Source organism: Pavona decussata, unplaced genomic scaffold (assembly GCF_977016875.1).
Source record: "Pavona decussata unplaced genomic scaffold, jaPavDecu1.1 SCAFFOLD_298, whole genome shotgun sequence".
NCBI classification, from domain to species: Eukaryota; Metazoa; Cnidaria; class Anthozoa; order Scleractinia; family Agariciidae; genus Pavona; species Pavona decussata.
Genome location: NW_028145695.1, coordinates 1 through 13,332, shown reverse-complemented (window position 1 = coordinate 13,332; position 13,332 = coordinate 1). Strand labels below are relative to the sequence as shown.

Genomic DNA, 13,332 nt, shown 5'->3' with positions numbered 1-13,332 from the left:
CTCACTTAGTCACATGTGCCGATTTTAATATCTGTTTGGGCCGAACCAAAATTAAATTCAACATTTGATTTGTACGAAGGATCTATAGAGTCGGAGTGAGTTGAAAAGTTTCGGTACGAGGTCTTTTCCCTCGCTAGCTATTTCAAACATGGCGGATAATAGGCCTTATCACGGTTTCCGACGCCATTTTGACGAGTAGGCAAAGAGGCTTGAAATAACAGTGCTTGCATAGAAATCCGGTGTCACATAATTTTCATAAAACATCGCTTCTGAAAAATTCATGAATCGAAATCTTTTGGAAAAGAAATTGGAGGGTTGTAGCTGTGCCAGAAAGCGTCCAGTCGTGTTTTCAACTTTCCACACATTTGTTTGTATAGCGAAAAAGCCGTGAATTGCTACTAAAAAAAGTTCGTGGGAAAAAAATACAGGGGAAATGTATGGAAAGTTCAAAAATTAAATTCAAAAATTGGCTATAAATATTTGTAATTTGAAACGGAGGGCGAAGAAAGCGCTCTCGGTGGGTAGGTCCGGCAGGTCAAGTTGTAAGCTGTAAGTTTCATTGAACTAACCTGCGCCGGGGGAGGGCAGCGGGGTATTTTTACTCACGACCCACATACAGTGGAACCTTGATTTAACGAACGGTCAGTATAAAATGCAGACTGCAGACTGCAGATTGCAGACTGCAGACTGAGTATAAAATGCAGACTAGGTATAAATTGCAGACTGCAGACGGCAGGCTGGGTATTAAAAATGCAGACTGATATCAAAACCGCCTCTTCGCCAAATACAGGCCTAGGATACATTTTGAATTTTTCAACTTAACTTACGCTAGCGTCATACAATCATCTTTCAAGATCATTTCCCATGAAATTGACATTATTATATTCTTTTCGAAAAGCGTCAACCTTGAAATAAACAACCCCGAAGCATGACGTAAGCAATAACGCAGACACATGACCTTTACTTCGCACGCGATTGACCTTTTCGCCGCTTTGCGTCAACATGACATCGGCGACATCGGTAAGTGGCAGTCAGGGTGGCAGTAAAATAATGTTTTTTGAATAAAAAATGTATTCATGTATTGCTAAAATGCTGAAGGTATACAATTTGTCTTTGACAAACTTCGTTAATATTCAAGAAACTAGTTAAAATCTGTCGATGTCAATTTGCTTCCCCCCTCGGAAATCAAGTATGTTTCCCTCATTATAATATAAATTATCACAAACTGAATCATTGTATAATGCAATTCGAAGGATTTGATTGGCTTAGCGGCCATTGTATATTTTTTTTATTAAAAACAATCAAGGCATATTGCTAGAGTTTGCAGATTTCGCTTTGGAAAAACAATAAGAAGACAATTTCATGGTCTCTATTTCTCGGGCATGGTATAATAGCTCATATACCAATAGCCGCTAAGCCAATCAAATTGCTTAAATTGCATTATACAATGATTCATTCTTTAATAAGAGCCATTATACCATGACCGAGAAATGGCGACCATTAAGTTGTCTTCCAGTTGTTCTTGCACAGCGAAATCAGTAAGATCTAGCAATATTTCCTGATTGTTTTTAATAAAACAATTATTCCACTTGCGCTTAGGTATTAAAGGAAGGGCAGGAACTATATATATACTAGAAAATTGCAAAAAGTGTCCGAGAATAGTACTCATATTTCCTTGAATGTGAGAACATTAAACAGTATTCACCGTTTTCTTCTCCCTCGATCACTTCTTCCTATTACCACCAATCAGACATGTTCAATTCCAGCTACAGGCGTGTATTTTCTAAGCAGCCCATCTGTTACATTTTCCGCAAAATCGAAAAACCTAATGCTCTTAAAATTGGCGCAAAAAACTGACGCACTCTTCAGTTAATTTATTTCAGTTGAGTCATTCCGCGAGCATCGTATTTCGCATAATTATGCCATGTCGCAGGTCATGCCACATGCCATTCCGCAAACTCATGCCGTCTTTTACCCTCATCGGTCAAAATGGCGTCGAAAACCGTGATAAGACCTATCATATGGCATTAACAATTCCATTAAAACTACGATGTTGTCATAGATAACTTTGCTCGTTTCCAATGGTAACGATATGAAGAACCATGAGTCAGGCCTGTTGAAAAAAAAAAACCGCGAAAACAGGCCACAGTCTGTCGATCTTCGAACATCAATCGTCGATGAAATAATGATCAGAAATGGAGGAGATATTATAGTGAATTTCATGTTACTTTGGCCAGACAGATTGCGGAGTTCCGGTTGTCAAATTTGTTCCCGTTGAGAACTTCGCGAACTTCGCAGGTAGTTTGCAAGTTTCGATTTAGCGGAGCGATCACGGGCTGTTTCACCAAAACAAATTATTTTCTGAGCTCTGGGTCGTTTTCTCAAAATATTTTCCAGAAAAAAATGTATTTATTCCGTAACTGATCTGTACAGCGAACCAGTGCAATGACTAGATATATATAACTGAAACAGCCAGTAGTCGCTCCGATAAGTCGAATCTTGCGAACTTTGTTGTCGCCGATTTCGAATCGAAGAAATTCATTGTAATATCTCCTCCATTTCTGAGTATTTCATCAACGATTGATGTTCGAAGATCGACAGAAAGTGGCCGATTTTGGCGTTTTTTTCCAACAGGTGACGCACGACTCTTGATATCATTACCATTAGAAACGAGTAGAGTTGTCCATGACAACATCGTGTCCATCGTAATTTTAACGGCAAAATGATCGTGATCCAACCTCCCAGTCACGCCTTACTCAACTGATAATCGTAGAAACAGTACAATTTCTGTTTGAGTTGTTTCTTTTCGTACACTAGTTTCTCAAATTTGAAAGGTATCGTCCCGGAAAAATCCGATCGAGCCACCTTCATAGTAATCAAATGTGTATTAAATCCCGAACATGTGAAATGCGACTTTTAAACCAGATCTGCATGAAGTCGCACTTAAATTTACAGCAACCAGGGGGCGCAGCTGGGGGGGTCCTGGGGTGCCCGTGACTCCCTCCCCCCCCCCCCCCCTTGTGAAATAATTTTAGTAAAACACAGTGTGGGTTTCGACATGACAATCTGGTAAGTACTCTGGGTGTGACTCAGTGTGACCCCCTTTTGAAAAATCCTGGCGACGCCCCTGGTAAACAAATAAAACTCCAAACTTCACATGGATTTAATTCCTGAGTTAGATTCGGCGTTTACCACCGTTTGCATCGTTGCGCGACCATTCAACTCAAAAACTCCCCAGTTCAATTTCCGTCAATCAAGCATTCAGCTGGCTTGGAATTTCGCTCCTGACACTAACAACAACTCCATTTATCGTATATTGTTTTAGTAAATGTACATGCGGTTGATGTTATCGAAGCCAGCTTAATGCTTGATTGAAGGAATTTTTTGGAAAAGTTGACTTAGGAGTTTTGAGTTGAATGGTCGCCTAACGACGCAAACGGTGGTAAGCCGGGCCTAAAACAATTAATAGTGAATAGAGAAGATGACCAAAAGGAAAGAGACAGCAGCATTTGCCATTTGGCACTATTTTCCCGCTGTTTTCAAATTATAGTGAGTAAAAACGATAACAAGGAACGACGTTTTGACCACCAACTATCCCCAGTTCATCTAGTGCCGAATGGCAAATGCTGGGGCGTTTGGTGGCGCCAGACGAGCTGAGGCCACTGCTGCCTCTTTCCTCTTGGCCATCATCTCTGTAGCCCTCTGGGACCTCCTTCGTTGAATTTTGCGATCTAACTGCTTCATTAAATCGTCTAGTTCCTGAGATCTCCATGTTAATTTTTTGGTTTTTAATACTTTCTTTTTTTTTCGTTCACCTTCCACATCCTCATTATCTCCATCTTCAGGCTCCTGTTCTGATTCGCTTGTTGATTCGTCTGAGGACACATATGATGTCAACATTATTTCAGAATATTTCAACTTGTCTTCTTCGCTGAACGTGGTACTACCTTTTAGAGCCTTTGCCCTTTGTGCAGTTTTCTATAAGATAAAGGGGAATATAACATTAATATCTGAGTAATTTTACCCTGAATAGCACATGCTACCAAACAGTGAGCCCTATTCAAATATTACAGACCAAGCAGAGATTTGTTCTTTGGGTTAATTAAAAATCATGCGCACATTTTCACGTGTATTAGACCAATTTGAGAGGGACATCATGAAGTTTTCCCGTCCAGATATTTTGAATTTTCGAACGCACGTTATCTGAATCTGGGATTACTGCTAGGTGTAATTTTGATTTGAACGCAGCCTCGCTCTTTTTTGGAACAAAAGTGTTATAATGTAACAGGCGATTTATAAAAATTATAAAAAAATTATTCTACGTTCCACGTTTCCCGTTCTTGTTAGTCCAATCCAAATTTTCTCTTTGTCATGCTCTTTGTTTCCGTTTCCGGTTTAGCAACATACAGGCATCACAACACCATTGGTAGCGACAGTCGATGTTCGAAACAATGCTTTTGCTTGCTCGCTTGCAATTGTTGCGTAAGTTCCAAAAGAGAAGGATATATTCTCTGATGAGTTAGCACACAGACAATACAGTTAAAAAAATTGCAAGAACTGCAATATTCCCGCGAAAATCACCCCGAGTTGATGACTGATGACGAATTTCTGTCTGCACTGCACCGTCGGCCGTCCGACCAAAACCGCGCGTCGTTTTGCCGAGGATGTGTCTGTTGTGACTGGTGTGAGAGCACACAAATTCCTTTTCAACTCGGTAACGGCTTGTGCTTGTATGTAATGGAGGAAGGAGTCATTTTAATCCTTGATTTGACGTCGGCGGAACAAGTTTTGTATTTGTTGTTGCTGGACTGTTTTGATTTATCCCACGAGGTGACGCAATCACAGAATTCGAAAGCAGGATCATAGGATTACGAAGGATGGGTGAGTTATCACTTCACTGTTTTAATAGTTCTAAGTATGATTTTGTCTGTAGTGGCTTCAAATATTTGGCACTGATTTGGGAGTGCCCATTTCATTCTTGCACCCTGACTCTTGACACTGATTAATTGAAGACGCGATTTCCCGCCTGCCATCATTTGTTGATTTGTATCCAAGTGATTTCTATTTGCCATTTGTATAGTTTTGGGCTAAACTGTAGAATACTCGGCCGCTTATTTAGAAAGGATTCTTTTGTTTGTATATCTAGCCGGTTTTAACAAAAGGTACCTAAGGAAATAATCACATATTTTGAAACTTTCCACATTCACGGGCTTTGCTAGTTTGCAACCACGTGCAAAGGCAAACAAAGACAAAGGCTTGGCGGCCTTGTTGGAGTCAATTTGCATAAGTTGGTGGAGCAAACAAAAGAAGCCGAGTAGAAACCTTTTGTTTCTTATGCAAAGTGACCCCCAACATGGCTGCTGTGACATAACGTGCAAACCAAAAATGGTTTATTCCAAAAAAAATCCACACCCCCCGGGCGGATGGGGTCGTTTTTTAACCCCCCCCCCCCCCTCTCACCAGGATTTCCTGAAGCACAAGACCCCCACTCCTGTCTGGATTTCCAAAACAAAAGACCCCCCCCCCCCCTCCCACCTGGATTTCCGGAAAAAAAAATATTAGGTTTAAATTTAATTTATTTTTATAGAAAATACGCACAATCACGTCTAGAAGATGTTCCTCGGCTAATATTAAAAACTCTATCGCGTGGAACTAAAAAAAGAAAGGAGCAACAATGCAAAAAAGCGAACGAGTTCATCCTTTGTGTATGGACAATACCCATGGAATCTTAAAACTGCAAGCAGAAAATGCATTGGAATAAAATGCACTTTTCACTGGAATGGTTCTACTAGTACTGAGGGGGGGCGTAAGGGTTTGTGGTGATGCGGTTTTGCGGAAATTTTTATTTTGACCTGCGGTATGCGGTTTTTATAAATTTTAGGCCGGGCAAATCGGTAAAAAAAAAGTGTCTGCGGACCTCTGCGATGTTTCGTTTTCACTCAGATCCTCTCGTTCCCAGTTGTTTTGTTTACGTTTTACAAGGTACGCGGGCACAACAAGTACAGCGCATCATGATCAGATTGCACAATCAGGGACCATTATTGTGCAAGCAAGCCTTGCGGTTTCTTGTTTCAGCCTTTTCCAGTTAATACTTGATATGATTAACCATTTTATCCAATGATATGTCGGTTCGGTCGAGGACCGTCAAGAGTCGAGAATAAGGGATGGACCATTTTCTTTTTGGGGGAGGGGGGGGGGGGGCTTTGGACAATTACCAAAAAAAATTCCTGCACGGCAAAAGTAGAGAAAAAAAATCATGCACAGTTGGCCAAGGGAAGAAAAAATTGAGCAAGCCTTTGTACTCTTAGGATCCTGTTGGACCAACTAAAAAACTAAACTGTAATTTTTGTCATAATTTAATTTCAACAGACAAAAATACTGTGTAATTATTCGTATAATAATTTTCCTCTGTGTTTCATATCATAAACATCATAAATACATCATTTCAACCTATCTCTTTTATTAAAACATAAATTTGAACCTTTTCACTGAATCTGGTATAATATAAAATTCATGTCATAAAATATCACTTTCCATCTCTTGTATCAAAATACAATTTTCAACTATCTTCAACATATCTGATATCTCAGGCCCGTAGGGAAGGGGGATGTGATGGGTGCGCCTGCACTCCCTCTCAGGCTGCGGAGGTCCACTTTTTTGTTGACCATAGATTAAAAAAAAAACTGAATTGATAAAAAATATAGATAGTATACTTCCCTTCTGATTCACTGTTAGTGTAGTTGTAAAAATGAAATAAATAAGCAAAGAAAATATATGCCATCCATATTTGCATCTACCCGTGAATGCACTGGCGCACAAAACATGTTTTCAATTGACGTCAAACATCCAAGTTTATCAAACAGACATTGATATGTTTGCCAAGAATTACCTAAGGAGGCTTGAGCTTGGCACACTACTGAAAGATCATGATGATAGGCACTGCAGCAAACCCAGGGAAAAATACGGATTTTCAACTTTATTTCTATTTTTGTTCTTTTTAAATAGTGACATTATTCTCTAAAACTGTAAAATACATACTTAAAGTAGTCTCTACACCAAACAAAATCCATCTTGAAGTTCAAAAGTTTGAGTAATATCCACGTGTTTAAGTTCGCTTTTGGCTGCCTGTTTTCATATCATACTGCCTTCAAAACGCACGAAATGTAGTCTCAGACAACCGGCCTAATTTTTAAAATTTCCCGGGGGAGCATGCCCCCAACTTCCCTAAAGGTTCGCGCCTCCGGCTCTTGTTTGGTCCGTCTCCTAGTTGGACCGCACCCTCCCGCAGAAAACCTGCCTACCGGCCTGTATCTATTAATTAAATTATAAAATGTTCACAGTCTTGAATGTATACAGCTATAAATGACAAAATTGAAACAAACGAAAACAACCAAATAGTGTCTGATAGTGCCCACTATAAGCTATGTTTCTGCCCCTGCTTCTGCTTCTGCCACGTATCAGCCAAAAAGCGGTTTAAGGTGGCTGAACACAGTTTGCGCGTGCTTTACAGATTGTGTAAGTGATGCTATTAAGCGCGTGCTTAAGGGTTGTGATACGCAAATACGGCGGTTGATAAAGTGATCCCTCAATTTCACATGAAATGGATAATAAAGTTAAGTTTTGATCCTAAATAACTAAGTTTCTCGTTTCTGGACTCTTTTTCTTTTCTTTCCAAGCAAAAAAAAAAAAAAAAAATTCACCAAGACCTTTCGCATGCTTTTCATCTTTGCCATGAAACCCAAATTAAACCACGCATATGCATTTGACCAAAAAATTGCGATTGGTTGTTTTCGTGGAAATGAACTGTTTTCTAAGGAACCGCTCATTACAATTCCCTGAAATTTGGCGTGAAAATAGTGCCCTAAAAGCGTAACTCGCCTACAAAGAGAAACCTTAATCTAACAGAGGGTATCTTCACAAAACATTGAAATGCAAAATCAATATTTGCAGGAGATCTCTCTGTCAAAATTACATGAAAATAGTGCAACTGTGTCAGTGTTTTGTGAGTTTTTCTGGATACAAAAAATGGAAAAAATCTAATGAGTGCATTTTCTAAAAATAAAGGAAACCTACTATGTATGGATGTTTAATAGTTCGCTGCGTTGCCATCGAAACGTTACTTAGCTCAACAAGACGTACGAAAATACATTCTTTCTTAGTTGAAAAAATCCAGAATTACATAGTTTCCAAATAATGTCTTCTAACACCTGTACACTAAAAACCTGTATTCGGCCACCTTAAGACTAGGGGGGGGGGGGGGGGGGCAAATCTACACCACATGACTTTATGCTGTCAAGCTGCATTTATGTCAAGGCTTTGTTACTGTAAGAGGGTGGGAAGTAAATGGCTAGGTGTTCTCTTTAAAACACATCATTAGAAAAGTAACTCACATTTGTGTTTTCAGATAAGATACAAATGTATTCAATTCTGATTTCCTGGCATTGGATAAAAACATCAAGGCATTTTTAAAAGGTTTAAAATTCAGCTGAATAGAATTTCTCATTTATTTTTGTAACCCAACGTGTAACACTGAATAGACTAAATGCAGCTTATATCAGCCTGGAGAGAAAGTCATTTTCTGTTCCATACCTGTATAAGACATACCTCATAAAATGCTCATTTTTGGTAAAACGAGGATTGAAAACCGATCGAAAAAAAATTCAAGCACAACCTTAAGATGCTAAAAAAAATTCTTTCACAGCACAAAGGTGAGAAAAAAAATATTAACAAGACAAAATTGCTCAACCTCACCCCCCCCCCCTCAAAAATAAAAAATTAATAGTCCATCTCTAACATGTCGAGAGTCGAGACTGATATGTCGAGACCTTGTCGTGAGTCGAGAGTAACTTGTCAAAGAGTAAAAATTCATTGATTTTATGGATTTTTGTGTGTTAGTCCAAGAAAGGAGCCATTGGTCCTTCAATCAGAGCAACGGATATTAATACATTTGTCTTTTTTTTTTTATGGAATTTTTCAATAATCAATCTTTCACATGATTGCGTGTATGCGGCTCTTTTTTTTTTGCTGAATGAACAGTCTTCGAAACAGTACAGTATATATTATATCACCAGTGTGATGATCTTACGTTGATTAACATCGACGAACACGCTCATCAGAATACATAAGGTCACATTTCTAACGGATCGGAATGCCGAACCTAAAGTCTTGATGATGGCATGTTCCACATTTGTAACTACGGTTTCGGTATTTTGGTAAATTTCAAAGCGGTATTGCGGTTTTTTTACGTTTTGCTGTGCGGTTTTGCGGTTTTCAGGTCCCCTTTACGCCCCCCTCAGTACTGTACTTCACACGTGATCATTTTAAAGCTCAGTATTTTAAACCCAATCCCAGCTTGATCATTAAAACAAATCAACTTCAGCGGATTTGAGAAAATAAAACTTGTGTTGATAACCTGCATTAAATTGGCTCCACTAGCTGTTCGATCCGCGTCCTGTTGTTTTCTTCAGATCCAATAGAAGATGAAAATGCCAAAACAGAGACATAATTATAATTGTAAACATAATAAATCTTAATCTTGTCTTCGGTCCACCAAGCAACATTGATTTCCCAGATGTTTTCCATTGGATTCTGCAATGTCCACGTACATGCACTATTCGGCTGATCAGTGAGAAGATTGCCATGATTGCTGAGCATCGTTTATGGTTTCATTTAAGAGAATGTATGGGAATCCCCCCTCACCCCCCTGCCTACAGCTCTTCTAGTTCACAAGAGATGCACATGCTGGGTCAAAATAAAACAAGATAGATTCTAAACAGAAAAAATTAAATTGTAAACTTGCATGGACACAATTCTGTACCCTATCACAGAGATTAGGCAGTGACTTTAATATCTGGAGATATTACTTTTGACTAATTATAAACGTTTATATATATAGGTGGAATGAGAGAAATTGAGAAAACTTATATATATGCTGTATGCAAAAAAAACCACTTAATTATTCAACTCTTGGCAGGTTTTAATTAGCTATTATAATGTATAAATTATGCAAGGAAATACACATAAAATTATATATTACCCACCTCATTTCGTCTTTGCAACCTTCGTTGCCGCAAGAGTGTTTGCTTTTGAATCCCACTTTGTTTTCTCTTATGTTCCCTCACTTTAGTTCTGAAATATGTTTTCGTCGCTTCTGAAATAAGAATATTATAAAGATGATTGAATTCAGTTTTTTGATAAGCATTTAAATTAGCCTTATATAACCCGGGCATTTAGGGCTGCCATTCAGTACAGTGATCAATGTTTTAGCTGTTATTATTTCCTGCTCAAATGAAAATTATCACCCAGTTGAGTTTTGGACAGTTTGCAGTAAACTCCAGATTTCCAAATTTGCAAAAATAAAGGCATTGAAAACTTTTCTAAAAGTGGATTGATGCTAACATATATATATGAGTACTACATACTCAGTGTATATACTGTACATGTACTGTGGTTTAAAGGTGATATATATTAATATTTACATGATATAATGTTCTCAGGCTTATAGACGTCATATTGTTAAGCAAGCCAATGATATGTAGCTATATAGAGGGGCCGACAGGGGTGTAGCCAGCCATTTTGAGCCATTAAGCCTGGGAATTGTAGCTGTGTAAGTGTTTGTTTCGGCGATTTGCAGTGGACGTTGTCCTGAATTTTAACTTCCAATTTTTTTGTTTGAAATCAATAAAATCACCGGAAAGATATATACTGGCTGGATAAAACCGAGATTTTGCGTAAAAATCTACTGCAAAGCTTTTTTGGATCACTGTATTTGCTTTCTCTGTACCAGAACCATGGAAATGTTTATCCATATTTTATGTTGGGTGGGTGTTTTCTTTTCAATCCAAAAGTACAGGGTCTTGTCTCACATGTACTGATCCAATTGGACATTTCTGTTAACCCCGGGCTTAATGGCTCAAAGGTTAACTACGGCCCCTGGCTGATTTGTTGAACAACCAGGAAACATATATGATCATGAGTGCATATACACTGTATGACATAAAGTCACTACTTACTTGTCAGTATGTATCCCGTTGTATGTTTATCTATGGCCCTAAACCGTTTAAATATTTCTCTGGTGACCGCTGTGTTTTCCATCGACGAATAGGACATTCTGTAGGAAAATTGTTTTTGTTTAAACAGCAAGAAAGTACATAATTTTTTTAAAATTCATTCATAGCACCATTAAGGTGATCCCTCAGAAATAAAAGTTGACAAAAGAGACGTGATGAATTGAAGAATAAGGATAGGTCACTGTGCTTGTTTAGGAGAAATTACCTTTTATTTCTCTGCAATGCATAACCTTGTAGGGAAAACTGTCATGCTTTCAATGCCTGTTCATAACACAAGTAATCATGCACAGTATAAGGATGCACAATACTGAGGAATCACCTTAATGTAATTGATGGCTTTACAGATAATACATGATGTTTATATTATCAATTAACACATTTGTTTCTCATGCCAAACAGGAACGTGACATTATACCTACCCAAAGTTCCATGGCGTTTCAAGGCCAGTAACAATGTGGTGGAGTGCTCTCTGTTAAAAATTGAAAAAAAAAATACAAGAAGGTAAGTCATGATGTCAGTGATTTTAATAAATATCACTAGATCAGTAGAGTAATTAGTAATGGTAATTAAACTGAGTTGAGTGGGATTTGGTCTGATGTCATATCCATGATTTCAAAATCGAACGAGTGCGCAGCGCAAATTTGATTTGAAATCACAAGTATGATTTCAGACCAAAATTGCTCACAATTACCACTTTATTATACCTATTTTGAAATCACAGAGTGTTACTGTCAATTTTAATATTCTATTTTTGTTACCTCATTTCCAATTTGATGGGCTAAAGAAAGTATGCGATTTAGAGCAAAAAATTGGTGCAATTTGGGAATAAATCGCACTGTTGAGAGCCAATCAGATTGCAAGGATCACCAGTGATTTCAAAATGGGTGAAATAAACACTTTTATAATTCACTGAATTTATGGTGAGTAGTGGTAGATATATTTACAGAGATTTGAATTTGCAAGGTAAACGTATTTACTTGACTATTAAACATTGAGAAAACATTGTTTTCTATGTGGCATTTATTCAAAGGCAGCATTTTTTTGAGGGCAGTATTAAGTTCAAACTCATGAGAAATAAGGTTTAAATACATAGCAATTATTCGCCGAATCGAAGGTGAAATAAATATTAGTAAACGTTTACCGAGACGAAGTCGAGGTAAATATTCAACAATATTTATTGAGTCTGAGGCGAATATAATTGTTTTAGAATAATTTTCATCCGTGGATACAAGAATTTGCAAAAAATTGATCTAAACATGAAAAACAAAACACTTTTACCCTGCATAAATCTGGCTTAGCTTAGCTACCATGCCAAAAAAACTATATTCACTAGACTCTGTGATGAACATAATGCAAAAAATATATTAAATGCTACTTTTCTTTGACACTTAAGGTACATGAATAACCATATATCTCAAAAGTGAAAATCAAGTACACTGTAGACAAAGTAATAATTATTATTTGTGGCAATTTACAGCTGTGTTCAGTGTTATGTGCACAGCGCCTATCTTTCGACGTGCTAAACAAACAAGAAGGATTGAAAGCCACCGATCACAGTCCACAAGCATGACCTTTTGAACTTGTGGCTCATTTCCATAAAGGTGACATGAAACAAGCACCGGTCTCCATCAATTGTGATTGGTTCATTTCGGACAGCAAGTCGAAAGATGGACGTCGAAAGATGGGTAGGGGGTGCACAATAGACTGAACCTCGGTGTAAGTGTATAAGATGTTCACTCGGCTTTGCTGTTTTAGCTCGGATGTCAATGCCACAGTTTATCCTGAAGTTGACCAACCAATCAGAGAGCGCATAAAACATAATCACTTGAAATTAGTACTGATGTTAACTTGTGAATATTTAACACCCATCTGGTTTTATTTCTTAAATTATGCAATTGTATAATTTCCTTCAGCAATGCAATTGATTTACATGCAAATGGATCAGATCTAGACTCAGTAATTGTGGCAATTTATTTACTCTACCATTGGATTTCCATATATATACATATATATATATACAGCTATTTCAATTAATGTTGTCGGATTAAAATCAAGCTAAAAGACAAGACCGCAATGTTCTGTGGAATTATTTTTTATGAGTAATTTCATCAAAATCATCCCTGCACGTGCAGGTCATTGTACTGCTAATTACAACCTATTGTTTTCTCCAGGCATGACTGATTTTGATGAATTTATTCATAAAAATCCCACGTAAACTTTCGGTCTTGTCTTTTAGCTTTGAACCGACAACGTTAATTGAAAT

At 37.8% G+C, this 13,332-nt stretch overlaps 1 protein-coding gene across 1 annotated transcript; it reads right to left on the bottom strand.

The window, feature by feature from the left end:
* Positions 1–3,407: 3,407 nt before the first annotated feature.
* LOC146454881 (uncharacterized) lies at positions 3,408–11,582 on the bottom strand. The gene is made up of 4 exons (XM_085094974.1): positions 11,489–11,582; positions 11,013–11,110; positions 10,041–10,150; positions 3,408–3,978 (listed from the first exon to the last, which is right to left on the bottom strand). Exons 2-4 carry the CDS (start codon positions 11,107–11,109, stop codon positions 3,607–3,609), a joined length of 579 nt encoding a protein of 192 aa, XP_084951100.1. The 5' UTR covers position 11,110; positions 11,489–11,582; the 3' UTR covers positions 3,408–3,606.
* Positions 11,583–13,332: the final 1,750 nt, after the last annotated feature.